Raw genomic sequence first — 16,559 nt, 5'->3', positions numbered from 1 at the left:
AAGTAAATGTGCTATTTTCTTTTTTAGTTTAACCATAGACTTTGGTGTTTAGGTACTGAAAAATAAAATGGACAAGCTGTCAATGGCAGCAGTACTCACATTTTGCAGTTTAATGCCTGGATTCCCTCTTTAACCACAGTTCCAAAGCTAAGAACACTAACATCACAAGTGAAGTACAATTTCATGGACAGAGACCAATAGGCATTAAATAAGAATGTATAAAGAATCAGCATTTGACCAGGAAAAGAGTTTCAAAATTGACTATATGTAAAGGACCAATGGAAGCTATGGGATGTGACACTGTAGTCCCACTTCTGCCTCATGACAGCTTCATGGTGCTGCAGCAATAGAATCTCTTGCTTTCTGAAAGAAGCTGTCATCATCTTACATACTGAATAGGACACCCCTTGTGTATTTCTCCCTTCAGCAGACTGCAAACAGCCACGAAACCATACGCTTTTTCCTGTAGCACAACACTGAAGATTTATGATTGCAGTGCTGACATTATTAATACACGGCAGGTAGAGTATTAAGTATCGTAACAGAGCCCACCCATGCTTAAAATGCTTTTCTACTTGGTTGTGTTGAAAGTAATCATCACTGATTTTGTTTAGTCAGGCTCATTTGCTTGCCCTGAAAGAGTCTTATATAAATAAGTGTGCTATAAAATGAAGGTCTTTAAGATTATCTGTGAAGAGTTCAGCCTTGATCTTCAGGAAGCAGACAGTTAATTGTTCTGCTCAAAAAAGGCCTGCACTGTGGCAGAACCTCTGACCCCACTGAAGAAATGTATGTCTGAAGACGGCCAAGTATGGAACACTGCAGCCTTCTGTGATGTTTTGCAGCAATGAAAATAAGGAATAGGGACAGAACTCGCATGGTGTGGGAGCAAATAGTTGGACAGACTGGAAGGCAAAAGGATTCATTTCTTTTCCTTGTTGTTTTATCCCAAGGAAAGCTATGAATTTCTGTTCGGCTGGGACAACTTCAAATGCCTTTTATATTGAGCTCCCATTCGCTGTTCCTGGCTTAATTAGGGGGCTGATGAGTCCTAGTTTGAACTCTTCCATGTTTGCTCCTTGTGTTGCTGGGAGGAATTTGATATCGGAAGGCTCTGCAGTGCAGATTTGCATATGGTTCCATAGGCCTGAGAGTAACTGCCCATCGATGCTTTCGGATCACCAGCAGCTCCCACATTCGCAGTAACACGGAACATCTTTTTACTGGATTTCAGAAGGGGCTGAACATCTTTGCTGTGAAATTGAGTATTTCGTGGATTCTGTGTGAGAAAGAAAAGCCAAGGCAGTTAGGAATCCGTAAACAGCTTTCTGAAATACAAATAAGGGACTCAATTTGCATCATCTGAATAGTAGAAGACATTGTGAATGTGAACTGACTAACAAACAATAAGAACAGTGTGGTGGAAATGGCATGAGGGAGAAAGGCTTTAAAAGGGGTATGTCAGGTATGAGCTAATGGCACTGGAGCAAAAAGGCCTGTTTAGATTGTAACTAGGGCTGGATGGGGCCATGGGCAGCCTGATCTACTGCCTGATTACTGTGGCAGGGAGGTTGGAACTGATGATCTTAATGGTCCCTCCAACTCAACCTATTCTATGACTCCACAGTTCTTTTGAGTGCCTAGAATTAAATATTCTGGCGAAAAGTTTGTGCTTATAAACCCATAGAGCAGCATTAGGTATGTCAGATCTGTAAGGTTAAAACCACATCTGTCCTCAGTGATTACTTCACACGGGGCTTTAAACATTACCAGACAAAACACTGGGAATGCAGGTATTGCAACACTGAGGATTAGAACATGAAAGCTCCAATCTGAATCTGCTGCATATTAGAGGTAAGTTATGACAAGTAACTTCCAGACACATTTCAGGTAGCACACTCTGCAGCACTGCAGTAAAGGAGACATATTCACTTATGCTCTGCAAGCCCAACTGCCTTATTGCACTCAGCTACTGGTACCAATGGACTGACACTACATACAGGCAGTGAAATTGAATTCTAACTGATGGGCATTTATTAACTTAATAACTCTCAGCAATATCACTTGCCTCTCATGTACGTTTCTTTACCGAGTTACAAATCATGGTATCTAGTCCCTGAAAAGTTATCTTTGTTCTGCACAGGACTGCTACTTACACTGCAAGGCTTCTGCACAGTTGTAGGAAGCAGCTGAGCATTTGCATTTGCCCACGTAATTTGTCTCCTCTGCTTCCCGTTGCTGGTGGTTCTTCCTTGCTGAGGCGGTGGTGCAGAACAGGTCCTGATCACAGCACCAGGATTTGCATTAACTGCTGGAGGAAAAATGTGAGAAAAAGTAGGAAAATCATGAGGACAAAGAATGTACTGAGGAAAGGACAGAACTTAAAGACCGAGTCAGCAATGGCCACTTCCCTTCCTCTTACTTACAGGACAAAAATATTCTGAATGAATCTCAGAATCACAGAATCCCAGAATGGCCCGGGTTGCAAAGGCCCACAGTGCTCATCCAGCTCCAACCCCTTGCTATCTGCAGGGTCGCCAACCAGCAGCCCAGGCTGCCCAGAGCCACATCCAGCCTGGCCTTGAATGGCTGCAGGGATGGGGCATCCACAGCCTCCTTGGGCAACCTGTTCAGTGCGTCACCACCCTCTGGTGAAAAACTTCCCCCCAATATCCAACCTAAACCTCCCCTGTCTCACTTTAAAACCATTCCCCCTTGCCCTATCACTATCCACCCTCACAAACAGCCATTCCCCCTCCTGTTTAAATGCTATATTCAAGTAATGGAAGGCCACAATGAGGTCTCCCCACAGCCTTCTCCAGGCTAAACAAGCCCAGAACCCTCAACCTTTCCTCACAGGAGAGCATTCAACCATATGATTCAAGAACATTTGACTGTACGATGGCAGTACCTACTCTGAGCAGCAGAGTGCGTTATGGGGTTGTATATCACATTGATCTTTGATCTCTGATGTAAAGATGTTGAGAAGTCCTCATTCAGGTTGGATGCCTGTACTTGGACATTGGCTGTACTTCCAGCATCCGTGTGTGGATGTTTTGGCAGAGGCGGCGTTGCCACTCTGTGGCTTTTCCTGGTGGTTAAAGTTGCAGGATTGGGATTTGGAAAGAATGGTCTGGGTTGAGACTGACTTAATTCAGTGTCTCCTCTCTGCATTTGCTCCTTTGGACGGCTATTGACTTTCTTTTCGAGGATCATCTACAAAAAGAAGCTGCTTAGAGTTAACACAGCTACAAGGCAAAGCAGAGGAATAAAATACAAAACGCAAGAGACAAACGTGCAAATAAATCATTTCACAGGATGTGAAATAATTATATTTTGAAAATTAATTTGGCGTTGGAAAGAAGATAAAAATTCTCAGCAGAAAGAAAGAATGGGCTGAAGCATTAAGAAAAAGGATCGACTCAGTAGATGATTTTAGCACATCTTGGGAGAGAATACCAATACATATTAACCATAGCTAAGGCAGAATCTATGTGCCAAGAAAAGTTCAGCTCTATGCAGTTTTCTCCCATCTCCGTCTAGAATTGTTTGACACACGATAAGAATTAGTTAGAACTTGTTTCTTACCCTTTAACTGGGATTATCAACAACCTGCTAATATTCATAACATCTTTTCTGCCTACGTTCAGCATTCATTTAGTCATTTCCTCATGACTCCTAACACTTTATCACAGCAAAATGTATTAGTTTATTTCTCTATTAAAGACCTCAAATAAATTTTAAGTAGGTTCAATTCTTTTTTTCTTTAAACCAGCTTTATTTTTCCTCACCCTGGGAAGGAGGACACCTTTAGCATCTGTTCTCACTACATTTGTCCACCTATAAGCTCCCTCCTCAGTCTTCTCTTCCCAACTGCCATCCTTTCCAGTGCCAGTTTCACTACAGTCAAACCCCTACATTCATTTTCCATCTTCTGTTCTTCTCACCATCTTCCTACCCTGCCTCATAATGATGAACTGTTCATCCTGAAGGCTCAGATTACATCCACTTTTGCTGCTCCTTTTATTTCTTCGTTGTTTATTCACTGTGGTTTTCCTCCCACGGCCTCACACCACTGTCCAACACAGTCCATCCCATCCCGTCCAGCAATTAGATCTGATCTGTATCTTTGCCCTTTAAGCATGACTCAAACATTGTCTGCCACCCTTCCTATCTTCTCTCTCTTCCTCTGTTCTTTTACAGCAGGTCTCACCCACTCACATTATTTCACCAACTCTGTACCCATCTACAGCCAAATTACTGAGCCAGTTTAGAGCCAGCATCAACGTGTAATCCTCATTCCATGCCCTCTTCCCCCTTTCCAGCTGAACCTCTCATTTTTCTTGTCTTCTAATCTACTCTTTTCCCTCTTACTTAAACCTACAGGGAAAGTTCAGCCTCTTATTTTCCTTGTGATTTTAGCATGTATTCCAAGTGGTATCAAGCACTGCTTTTCCCTTTTTCCCTGCACACTCCAAGATCCAGCATCACCTTATTTATTTTTTTTTCCTTCATTATTACATCATTTTCTGATCATTCAACTTCTATTATTTCTCCACATTAGTGTGTCCAAATACAGCTCCTAAGACTTGCGGAATCTCCCTTATCTCCTCAAAACAAAGAGACAGACTTGTCCCATTACCTAAACAAAGGACAAGGTTATCTATTAAGGGACTTACTGAGCTGCAACTCGTGCCAACATCAGCTTCATTTATCCTTCCCTTGTTCTTCCTTCTCTGTTAGTAGTTCTGCCATGCCCAGATGAGGAGACAAGAGGCTGGAGAGCAGCCCCACAGAAAGGGATGTGGGGGTTCTGGTTGACATCTTCCCCACAATGGGGAACAGAAGTGCTGATTTCTGCTCAATTCTGATGTGACAGAACCCAAGGGAATGGTGTGGAGCTTGGATGGACAGGGGGTCATGCTAGGGGCCAGGAAAAGGGTGGTAGACATGGAACAGGCTGCCCAGGGCAGTGGGCATAGCCCTGAGATGCTGGAGCTCAAGGAGTGTTGGGACGCTGCTCCCAAACATGGGGTTTGGGTGGTTCTGTGTGGAGCCAGGAGATGGGACTCAGCAATTGATCCTTGTGGGCAGCTTCCAACTTTTAGGGTATTCTGTGACGCTGTAATTCTTAAGTCTGTCAGTTTCGTGTATGTGATGCATCGTGCAATGGCCTTTGACTACCACTGAGCAATTAACTGTATTTTGCATGTGACAAAAGCTCACATGCACATCCACAAAGTTGCTCAGAGAGAGAATGGAAGAATGGGGACCCCAAATAATACTCTGCCAAGCTTCTCCCAGGCCATCAGCCCATCAAAGTCCATCTGCACAGAGGAGTACAGGGCTGCACAATGGGAAACCAGGTTAAGGACTCTTGGAGAGGGAGAAGCAAACTACTCAGATGGGTCCCTCCCAGAGCCATCCCAACAAAACCATCAACCCCACCACGATCAGTCATCAGCAAATCTCCAGATCACATTAAAGGCAGTTGCTGCCTAAAAGTTGGACACATTATGGGATGTAGGGGAAAAGCAGCTTGGTATCTCATGGGACTTATTACAGGGTGCTTAAGGAAGGAACCAAAGGCAGGAAAAGAGAGAAGTTCAGGCAATTTGCAGAGAAACAAGTGTGGAAAACAAGCAGCTAAAGGTGTTCAAACAGCCATTCTCATGTAAAAAGCTGGTCTATACACTTATTTGCACGGGAACAATGCAATTTGTTCTATCTTATCATTATTTTTTAACTCTTCCCTGTGTGAGGGGGGTCTTTATTTTGTCTGTATGTATGACCACAGGTCCGAGGGCCCACAAGTTCATTATGCCAGCAACTGTGTGTACGTGTTTGCAGGTATGTGATGGCCAGCAAAGATGAAACCGCTCTCGTTAGTGAATAGCTCCAGCTGCATGGGGGCACAAAGGTGAGTGGGTCTCTACAGGCCAGCCCTGGTGATGAGAGCACCCCTGTTCCTCTAGGTTTGAAAGCACAAGATTTGGGAGCACAAGTGGCACTGGCTGAAGGACGTGGGAAATCCAGGCTGTCTATGTGTGCGTAATTTGTACCTGCAACTGGAGTTAGGCAGCATTTTCAGGGACTCATATGTCACAGTGCAGTAACTGGGGGCAATCACAGAACCACAGAATGGCCTGGGTTAAAAAGGACCACAATGCTCATCCAGTTCCAACCCCCTGCTGTGTGCAGGGTCGCCAACCACCAGACTGGGCTGCCCAGAGCAACATCCAGCCTGGAAGGATGGGACGCAGTAAAGAAGAGGTAACAAATTATGAGACAGAGATCAAAGGCTGATGGAATCAGGCTGTAAAGAGAATAGCAAGCATCAGGTAGGTTGTGAACCCGGACTACTCAATCAAGGGGGAAACAGGAGGAGCTGTTGGTGTTGGGGGATACACAGCTGTGATGTGGTTTTGGTTATGTGTTCCTGTTTACAAGATGTTCACCATTGCAATGTCAAACTAAAACTTCTTCACAGGAGATCCTGCCTCCAAAAAATCATGTATTTCTCACACTACTCGCAGGACCTGGGGATGCACAGCAGCAGTCACTGGAGAAGAGAAGGCTTCAGGATGACCTCATTGCAGCCTGCCAGGACCTAAAGGGAGCCTTCAAACAGGAGGGGAGTCAACTGTTTGAAAGGGTAGATAACAGCAGGACAAGGGGAAATGGTTTTAAGATGAAGGAGGGCAAAAGGAGGTTGGATGTCAGGGGGAAGTTCTTTACTGTGAGAGTGGGGAGGTGCTGGAACAGCTGCCCAGAGAGGCTGTGGATGCCCTGTCCATCCCTGGAGGTGTTCAAGGCCATGTTGGATGGGGCCCTGGGCAGCCTGGGCTGGTATGAAATGTGGAAGTTGGTGGCCCTGCCTGTTGGGGGGTTGGAGCTTTGTGATCCTTGGGGTTCCTTCCAACCTGGGCCATTCTGTGATTCTGTGTGAATGATAAGCAACAACAAGCTGTAACTGTAAGAATGTAAGGAAAGCCCAAAGGAAGGCAAACAGAAGAGAGTGGCAGAATTCAGTCAGTTTAAGAATGACAGTTACTTGGGGGATTAAGACTTCAGAAAATAGGGCAAAAGAATGTACCTCATATAATTTGTTTCGATATTCTGCCACAGACAGCTGAGTATCATCACCTAAAGGGAGAATCACATCATAACCCAGAGAGGGCTCCCTGGCAGGGCAATGAAACCTAGGAAGATGACAACATGGTGTAAGCCACTACGACTCAAACCAGCTTCTTTGTTTTATTTCCTACAGTAAGCATAAAGGGAACTCATGCTAAAAGCAGCTTTATAACATCTCGGCAGAATATGGGAACTGGCGCATTGGCATTACTCACCTTTTCACATACGGATGCTGAAGGGCCTCCTCTGCTGTCAGCCGTTTATCAGGGTTAAACACTAAAAGCTTCTTCAGAAGATCTAATGCAGGCAAAGGAGTAGAGGATGGTAAAATCTCCTCAAACGTTACCCGCTGCCTGCAAGTTAGGAAGCAATTAGATAAGCTCATATAATCTACTTCACAGTCCTCAGAGCCTTAAGAGTTGGAAGGAACCTCTGAGGGCACTGTTCCTTTGTTGTTCCTTCTTTATTATAGCATCCAGAGAATCCACACATTTCATAGCTAGGAGGATAGGACTGCCAATTCCCTCATGAAGAAGAATGCCCAGGTCGTGATAGATAAGAGTACAGGGTATTTAGAAACTTGCTCTGGCCTTAGGCTTGTGCAGAAGTGTTGCATTTCCTTTTATTTACCAGTTAATTTACTAGTTAATGTAATCATTGACTTAAGCAGGATTATGTAGTGGTCTGTGTGAATAACAGGAGAGTTCAAAAGAACCATGAGAGGTACAGTGAAAAAAACAAAAAATCACACAGAGTCATTAAGCAGCTGGAATGAAGCTGTCAGCCTAAATAGATTCAGGTTCTCCACGTGTGAACCAATGATATTACATAGGTCATGTAATAACTAATATTACGTGAGCAATATCAAGTAAGTAATAAGTAATAATACCTCCTATTTACTTCCATGGGAACTACAGCAGTTACAAAGAGCACAATACCACTATTTGACAGAGCAAATTCTCAGCTACCAGCCATTATCTCCAAACACAGCCACCACAGCTACGCATTTTTGCCACCTTTATATACGTTTCCATGTCAGACAGCATTCTGTCAGACTGCCATCTGTCACACAGTAACAAAATGTAATGGAATATTGGTTCAGCCTCTACTGCCAAACCACCAACATCCACCTCTGATGCTGCGGGCCTACATAATACAATAGGCCCCCATAGATACCCAAACAACTCAGGACAGTAACATTCTAATTTGGAGAAAGTACAGATGACAATAGCTTGCAGTCATAGAAACATAGGATGGCCTGGATCATCCAGTTCCAACCCCCTGCTGTGTGCAGGGCCACCAACCAGCAGCCCAGGCTGCCCAGAGCCACATCCAGCCCGGCCTTGAATGCCTGCAGGGATGGGGCATCCACAGCCTCCTTGGGCAACCTTGGCACTGTGGGCCCAAGGTTTGTTACTCCCAGATTACAACATCATCAGTCTTCCTGTCATGTATTTTGGTGAGCATTGGGAGAATTCTGTATACACTAAACTGCAGTCATTGACATCTGAGACACGTTTAACGTACAGAACTTACCTGGAAGCCATGCGGTCAATAATTGAGGCCCTGTAGTCTGACTGCATAGCCATAATATCTGCAATCACAAAAATACAGCCAGTCAACAATTAGCAGAGCTTTACAGTTTGTGAAGGAAAGAAGACCCATGGCATTAAATTGTCATATAGGAAATTAGCCTAATAAATGTCATAGAAAACTATTCTAACAAAGATCAGAAGGAAATCTTATGGAGTGGAGACAGAATATCTACTTGCTTACACATTTTCTCATAACATTCACAGTTTCTATTTACATTCTCAACATGCACTCTTATACCTCCACACTTAGAAACACCAAGATACATGAGGCAAAATGGCCTGGTCCAAATTGCTGTTTTACACCAAGAACAAGAGATGGAAGCTGTTTCCTGCTGTGTTCTTTTCGACTGCTGACAACGAACCATTTTCTGGGTATGTCTGGCAGACCCTTAAAGTCAACAGTTACACTGGAATGGCCTTTTCTTTCAGAATCTTGCTTCACAGTTCCCCACAAATCTCATGGAAAAGTTGCTGCTCATAGTTTAGGCTGGATATTGGGAGGATGTTATTCATGCAGAGGGTGGTGACACACTGGAACAGGTTGCCCAAGGAGGCTGTGGATGCCCCATCCCTGCAGGCATTCAAGGCCGGGCTGGATGTGGCTCTGGGCAGTGTGGACTGGTGGCTGACGACGCTGCACAGAGCAGTGAGGTTGAAACTAGATGAACTTTAAGGTTCTTTTCAACTCAGGTCATTCTATGATTCATTCTATTATTTAGATTTTCAGACCAAAACTGCAATTTACTATGACTACGCAAGTCCAGCTGAGGTATGATAGTCTGTTTTAAACCTTTACCATCTTACAAGACTCAAAAATGCTTTGAAGGCCTTGTTCTTCTTTCTCATCTAATCAAGTATAGGCCTGTTTTACTACAAAATTAGCCTTTCTCAATTAAGTTTTATTTCCTTGGGAAGATGTTAGAAGAAGTCATAATGGATATCTTCTTCCCGATCACGGTGGGCTGTTTTCTTTCATTCTTTTTATCTCTTCTTCAACTAACTTCCCCCATAGAAAAAAGTCTTACCGTCTGAGGATGGGGCAGGAATGACCCTCAAGATCTGTTCTATTTGATTGATGGTTGATGTTCCAGGAAAAAGAGGTTTTCCAAGTAGCAGCTCACCCAGAATACAGCCAATGCTCCACATGTCTACCCCTTTAGTGTAGCTACAAATAACAACAGAAAAGAGTTAGGACTATCTTTATAGCACCTGGCATTCATATAGTCTATTTTACTCTATTTTGCAAGAAAAATAAGCTCAATTACTCCACACAAAACCAGAGAAGGAAACATATTAAAGGTGGGTTTCAGAACAAGGCAATATCTACTTTTCACATTACCAGTAGTGAAGATATAAGCTGCTGCTTAGAAGCAACTGATAGGTGTAATATGATTTTTCAGGACATAATGCGGTTAGAACATAGTTACCATTAATTGAGCACAAGAAATGGCAAACAGCGGATAAATCATAAAAAGGTTTGCAATGGAACAGACCTTAAAGACGAACTATTTCCAACCTCACTGCAGTGTGCAGGGACTTCCCATTGGATCAGGTTGCTCAAAGCCTCATCCAGTGTGGGCCTTGAGCACCTCCAGGGACAGGACTTACCTTCTCTGGGAAAACAGATCCAGTGCCTACCCACTTTTACATCCCATCTAATTCTACCTTCTTTTATTGCCCCTTCTCCTGTCACTACATGTTCTTGTAAAAAGTCCCTTCCCAGCTTTTTCATAGCCCCCCTGTAAATACGAGGAAGGTATGAAGTCACCCTGGAGTCTTTTCTCTTCCAGACTGAACACCCCCAGCCCTCGGCCCATCTTCATAGGAGATGTGCTGCAGCCTCTAAGCATCCTTATGGCCTCCTCTGGACTCACTCCAACAGATCAAAACAACAGTCTGCAAAACACCCAGATTTCAAATTTGGGGTATTAACCCTACACGTATTTTCTATTGGGAAGCATCTGCTTGTACTGAAGATCTTCCTTAGCCAAAGTACAATAAAGAAAACCTTTCAGCTCCATCAGTAAAGAAAAGCAATGCTTGAAAAGATGATCAGAGGGCTGCAGCATCTCCCCTACACAGACAGGCTGAGGGAGCTGGGCTTGTTCAGCCTGGAAAAGGATGCGGGGTGACCTCATTGCAGACTGCCAGGACCTAAAGGGAGCCTTCAAACAGGAGGGGAGTCAACTGTTTGAAAGGGTAGATAACAGCAGGACAAGGGGAAATGGTTTTAAGATGAAGGAGGGCAGATTGAGGTTGGATGTCAGGAGGAAGTTCTTTATTGAGAGAGTGGGGAGGTGCTGGAACAGCTGCCCAGAGAGGCTGTGGATGCCCCGTCCATCCCTAGAGGTGTTCAAGGCCAGGTTGGATGGGGCCCTGGGCAGCCTGGGCTGGTAATAAATGTGGAGGTTGGTGGCCCTGCCTGTGGTGGGGGTTGGAGCTTTGTGAGTGTTTTTTCCCCAGCAGTGATGGAATTATACAACGCCACCCCTTCTCTCATAGCAAGCAGTTACCTGCGGGAGGAAAGTAAGATCTCAGGGGCTCGGTACCAGCGCGTGGCCACATACTCTGTTAAGGCAGGGCTGCTTTGCTCTTCATCCGTCTGACATAAAGAACGGGCCAGCCCAAAATCACAAAGCTTCACAAAGCAGTCTGCATCCAGCAAGATATTTGAGGGCTGAATTGAAGAAAGGAAAATTAATAAGCTCTTTACACTCAATGGCAGAAGGTCACTATCAACATTCCTCTGCCAGTCTCATTCTTTTCATACATTTCTAGTTAGTGTTTAACAGAAAATCCGAGTGAAAGATAAGGACTAGGAACTGAAACATACCTTCTGATCCCTGTGAATAACGTTTCCTGAATGGATGAATTTAGTGGCTTTCAGGAGTTGATAGAGAATGTAACACTTGTGGATGTCTTTCAGCAAATTCCCCCTCTTAATCACAGCATCTAAATCTGTCTCTGTGATACACAACAGTACAAGATTACTGAGTTGCAAATACAAGTTGCTCCAAACCAGGCCAAGATGGACCATTTTACAGGCTGCAGCCTTTCAAGTGAACTCTCAGTAGAGGTTAATACATTAATAACTTATAGCATGGCAATAGAATAACAGAATCATAGACTATGGAAGGGCACCATAAGGATCGAGGGCAACTCCAGAGGACCACCCAAAAATCACAGTATGTCTGAGAGCGCTGCTCAAACTCTTCTTTAGCACAGACTGGCTTGGTGCTACGAACCCTGCCCTTGGGGAGCTGTTTCAGTGCCCAGATATACTCTCCCTGCAGAACCTTTACCCACTTGACCCTCCTCTGTCATAACTGCATGCTGCTCCTTTGGGTCCTAATGCAGACAGATCAGTGCTTGCCCCTCCTAATAAAGCTGTGGGTCACCATGAAGGAGACCTCACTGCAGCCGTCCAATACTTGAAGGGAGCATATAAACAGAAGAGGGAATGGCTGTTTATGAAGATGGACAGTAATAGGACAAGGGGGAATGGATTTAAACTGAGACATGGGAGGTTTAGGTTGGATATTAGGAGTCAGAGTCCAAGCCTGCAGTCTATATTATCTATTACTTGCAGATTATGCTACAGTAATTGTTCCATTATTACACAACTTTCTTACAATAGAATTATCTGTAGTCTCTTCTATATGCAATTCTGCCGTCTCTCCTATCTCTGTAAGTCTTCTAATTGGACACTCACTGTCTTCCCTCTTCCATTCCAACCCAACTGTTCTCTCATCATTATTACCCCCTCTAAATTTTCACTGCTGTTCCCATCTAATCACAACAAGGAAGGAAGAAAGACAACCTGCAAGACAGGGTAGGTTTAAATAGACGACACGACACTCAGTCTCACCCATAGACTCAAAAATGAGATAGATGTCCTTGTTGTTCTGAGCTCGGATAACATCAAGCAACTTGATGATATTTGGATGCTCTCCAAATTCCTGCAGAGGGAAGAGAGACCCAACAGTCAAAGCCGAGTGCCTTTCTTGTGAGTCATACAAGAGGATGGTAACTTATTTCCTTTCGTATTATTCTCTAGAACAAACAGTGCTGTTTCCTTCATTATGCTTCTACTGAAATGTAAAATGTATTTAATCCTTTTCCACAGTATGGAACCAGCTAATTACTCTAAAACTCTGTATAAGATACTGGTATTGCAAATGCTGCTGTGTTATGTATGAGTAAAATCCAGTCCACAGCACTGGAACAGGCTGCCCAAGCAGGGTGTGGATGCCCCATCCCTGGAGGCACTCAAGGCCAGGCTGGATGTGGCTCTGGGCAGGTGAATCAGACCATCTCTTCATTGCATTTGGATCGCTGTGGTTTTCTAATGACTGCTTCCCAAGGCAGTGAAAACAAAAAGTGAAAGGTAATGTCAATACTGAACACTGCATTTTGAGAAAGAATGAGAAGAAAATATGTGAGCATCAGAGAGAACTGAAAATCAAAGAGCAGAGGGAAAATGGACCTTACCCGCAGGAACATAACCTCACGGAATGTTCTCTGGAAAGAAACAAAAAACTGTTATCACATTAACAGAATGATAGAAGAGAGCACGGACTTCCCATGGGAAACCCACACCCATTCGCATTTCTAAGGTAGAGGAAAACTTCATCTAGCAGACAGGCTTGGGAAAAAGAACAGTTGTTCCTTAGATGAGTATACAAATGCTCTCCAGCTTTAGATTCTATAGGGCATCATATTGTCCATCCAGGTAAGTTTAGGTTGGATATCAGGAAAAAATTCTTTACAGAAAGGGTTGTGAAGCACTGGGATGGGCTGCCCAGGGAGGTGGTTGAGTCACCATCCCCAGGCGTGTTTAACAACTATCTGAACGTGGTGCTCAGGGCCATGATTGAGCAGAGGGCTGTTGGAGTTGGGGGAGGATGGTTGGGTTGTGGCTGGACTTGATGATCTTTAAGGTCTTTTCCAACCTGAGCAATTCCATGATTCTACACCTCTGTGAATACATTTTATTCTCAGTGACTTTCAGTAATCATCTGTAGGTGTTACAGGACACAAAGCCTATCGTTTATTGCTCCTTATTATCCTAATGTAACTGCAGACTGTGCTATTACATACAAACTGCCAGGTGACGAGCAACTTCTGCAGACACAAGTAAGGAAAATATCTGTGATTCCCACCATACCCCTCAGGACATAAGTGTTATACATGGCCTCTCACCTGAGCATCTGTTCTGTTCCTGAAAGCATCAAAAATCTTTTTAACTGCAACTATTTCTCCTGTCCTGCGATTAATTGCTTTCCACACGATGCCGTAAGCCTGGAGGGGAGAAAGGACAGGTGAGTGGTACAATACAGCATCTCATGTGAATGCAGATCTCCAGCGTGGGGATTCAGTAGAGAAACTCAAGTCAACAATCACCTACAAGAAAGAGGAATAAGTCCAATACTTAATACTTTGGAGGACTGAGTCCTCTGGAATCTCTTAGATCTCTGTTATCTCTTAGGTAAGTATGGAAACCACTCAGCAAATACAGGAACCATTTTACTCTGTGCAGACATTTAAACATTAACACGAAAGCAATGACACCATTGTGCAGCCATAAAGCACTCCTTAGAATGCGGAAAGATTCAAATCTACGACCAAAAGTAATTAAGTTGGACGTGTGCCACGTGGCAGACCCAGTAATGAGCATCTGCAGGGATGACATTAATTAACAGCTAAAAATCAGGTTAAATTCCCAGCTCCATAGACTCATAGAATGGCCCGGGTTGAAAAAGCCCACAATGTTCATCCAGTTCCAACCCCCTGCCATGTGCAGGGTCACCACCAACCAGACCAGGCTGCCCAGAGAACCCATAGGGTGCCATGAGGATGCACAGGGTGCCATGAGGATGCACAGGGTGCCATAAGGATCCATGGGGTGCCATAAGGATGCACAGGGTGCCATAAGGATGCACAGGGTGCCAAGAGGATGCGTAAGGTGCCATGAGGATGCACAGGGTGCCATGAGGATGCATAGGGTGCCATAAGGATTTTAGGGTGCCATGAGGATGCATAGGGTGCCATAAGGATGCACAGGGTGCCATAAGGATGCACAGGGTGCCAAGAGGATGCGTAAGGTGCCATGAGGATGCACAGGGTGCCATGAGGATGCATAGGGTGCCATAAGGATTTTAGGGTGCCATGAGGATGCATAGGGTGCCATAAGGATGCACAGGGTGCCATGAGGATGCATAGGGTGCCATAAGGATCCACAGGGTGCCATAAGGATGCACAGGGTGCCATGAGGATGCATAGGGTGCCATGAGGATGCACAGGATGCCATAAGGATGCACAGGGTGCCATGAGGATGCAGAGGGTGCCATGAGGATGCAGAGGGTGCCATAAGTATGCATAGGGTGCCATGAGGATGCATAGGGTGCCATAAGGATGCATAGGGTGCCATGAGGATGCACGGGGTGCCATAAGGATGCACAGGGTGCCATGAGGATGCACGGGGTGCCATAAGGATGCACAGGGTGTAATGAGGATGCACAGGGTGCCATAAGGATGCACAGGGTGCCATGAGGATGCACAGGGTGCCATAAGGATGCACAGGGTGCCAAGAGGATGCATAAGGTGCCATGAGGATGCATAGGGTGCCATAAGGATGCATAGAGTGCCATGAGGATGCATAGGGTGCCATAAGTATGCACAGGGTGCCATGAGGATGCACAGGGTGCCATGAGGATGCAGAGGGTGCCATGAGGATGCATAGGGTGCCATAAGGATGCATAGGGTGCCATGAGGATGCACAGGGTGCCATGAGGATGCACAGGGTGCCATGAGGATGCATAGGGTGCCATGAGGATGCACAGGGTGCCATAAGGATGCATAGGGTTCTTTCTGCCACCAGCGCTCATAGGAAGGCGGCAGGGACGGAAGCAAAGGCCCGAAGCGGCCCAACACGGCGACCGCGGGGCAGTGTAGGACCCGAAGCGGCGCCCCCCTCCCCCGGCCACCCCCGCCGGCCGCTCACCCCCTTTCCCAGCCGCTTCTTCATCTCGTACTTCTCCGCCACGGCCGCGTCCACCTCCGGTTCGACCATTGATGGCGGCGCACGGCGCCGCTCCGCGCTCATCTCCGTCGCTATGGAAACGGACGCGACGCACGGCGCGTGCGCGAGCAGCTTGAGGCCGCCGCATGCGCACTGGGCGGCACCGGCCGTAAAGCGGTCTGCAGAGGTCGTAAAGCGGTCGTAAAGCGGCCCTAACCCTAACCCTAACCCTAACCCTAACCCTAACCCTAACCCTAACCCTAACCCTAACCCTAACCCCCCCCCCCCCCCCCCTTTCCTTCCTTCCCCGTCCCCCCGCTCCTTCCTTTCTCTCCCCCATCCCATCCAGCTTCCTTCCCTCCTTTCTCTAGCTGCTGTTAATTTAGATGCCTGTATTGTGCCTCTGTCCTTCTTACTCACTGCTCTGGCAGTCATCGCTCCCATAACTTCCATGCTGACAAGCTCATCTAAGTGCAAACCAGATCCTCACTAAACATCTGCTTGTAATATTTGGCTTTGTCTTTCTGTGTGTGCCGTTCCCAAGTCACCCCCTAGCGGCCTTTTAATGCGGTGCATGTATCTGGTTAAGAATTAACTGTCATTTGTCTGACCAGAAAGTAATGACAGGATGAACAGTTTAGCATCATTCACCCAGATAGGGAAGGTCCTCTGCAGAAAGCAAGAGTCCTTATCTTCCTTCTTTCTCAGGGGCTACTCACCTCTTCAGGCTGCGCTCTGTATTCTTTGACACAGTCGGTATCAGCTTTAGGAACACGTAACAATAGGTTTGTTAGGAGCCCCTTTGG

The 16,559-nt window shown here is 45.5% G+C and overlaps 1 protein-coding gene across 4 annotated transcripts; it reads right to left on the bottom strand.

Annotated features, from left to right (window-relative positions):
- Positions 1-80: 80 nt before the first annotated feature.
- Positions 81-15,858, bottom strand: MAPK15 (mitogen-activated protein kinase 15). Of its 4 annotated transcripts, none has more exons than XM_072328692.1 (13): positions 15,736-15,858; positions 13,935-14,033; positions 13,224-13,253; positions 12,601-12,691; positions 11,566-11,696; positions 11,246-11,409; positions 9,758-9,897; positions 8,674-8,731; positions 7,353-7,490; positions 7,097-7,202; positions 2,916-3,216; positions 2,157-2,308; positions 81-1,279 (listed from the first exon to the last, which is right to left on the bottom strand). In XM_072328692.1, the coding sequence occupies exons 1-13, from the start codon at positions 15,835-15,837 to the stop codon at positions 1,052-1,054; spliced, it is 1,740 nt and encodes a 579-aa protein (XP_072184793.1). In that variant the 5' UTR covers positions 15,838-15,858; the 3' UTR covers positions 81-1,051. The 4 variants fall into 4 exon arrangements, with proteins under 4 accessions (XP_072184793.1, XP_072184792.1, XP_072184796.1 ...); XM_072328691.1 differs by having other exon boundaries at positions 83-1,279; positions 2,157-2,311; XM_072328695.1 differs by having other exon boundaries at positions 83-1,279; positions 2,157-2,311; positions 15,767-15,840.
- Between the last annotated feature and the right edge of the window lie 701 nt (positions 15,859-16,559).

The sequence above is a fragment of the Excalfactoria chinensis genome, chromosome 2 (genome assembly GCF_039878825.1).
Source record: "Excalfactoria chinensis isolate bCotChi1 chromosome 2, bCotChi1.hap2, whole genome shotgun sequence".
Taxonomy (NCBI): Eukaryota; Metazoa; Chordata; class Aves; order Galliformes; family Phasianidae; genus Excalfactoria; species Excalfactoria chinensis.
The sequence above is the reverse complement of the archived record's forward strand: the minus strand, read 5'-3'. Positions and strand labels throughout refer to the sequence as shown.

Bases quoted from the DNA above. Each gene is read 5' to 3' on its own strand.
- MAPK15 (XM_072328691.1), bottom strand. From the start codon at position 15,837: ATGAGCGCGGAGCGGCGCCGTGCGCCGCCATCAATGGTCGAACCGGAG. The intron at 13,254-13,934 runs GTGAGAGGCCAT...GTTTCTTTCCAG, and splicing joins GGAACAGAACAGATGCTCAG to AGAACATTCCGTGAGGTTAT. The intron at 8,732-9,757 runs GTAAGACTTTTT...TTGTGATTGCAG, and splicing joins TCCTGCCCCATCCTCAGACG to ATATTATGGCTATGCAGTCA.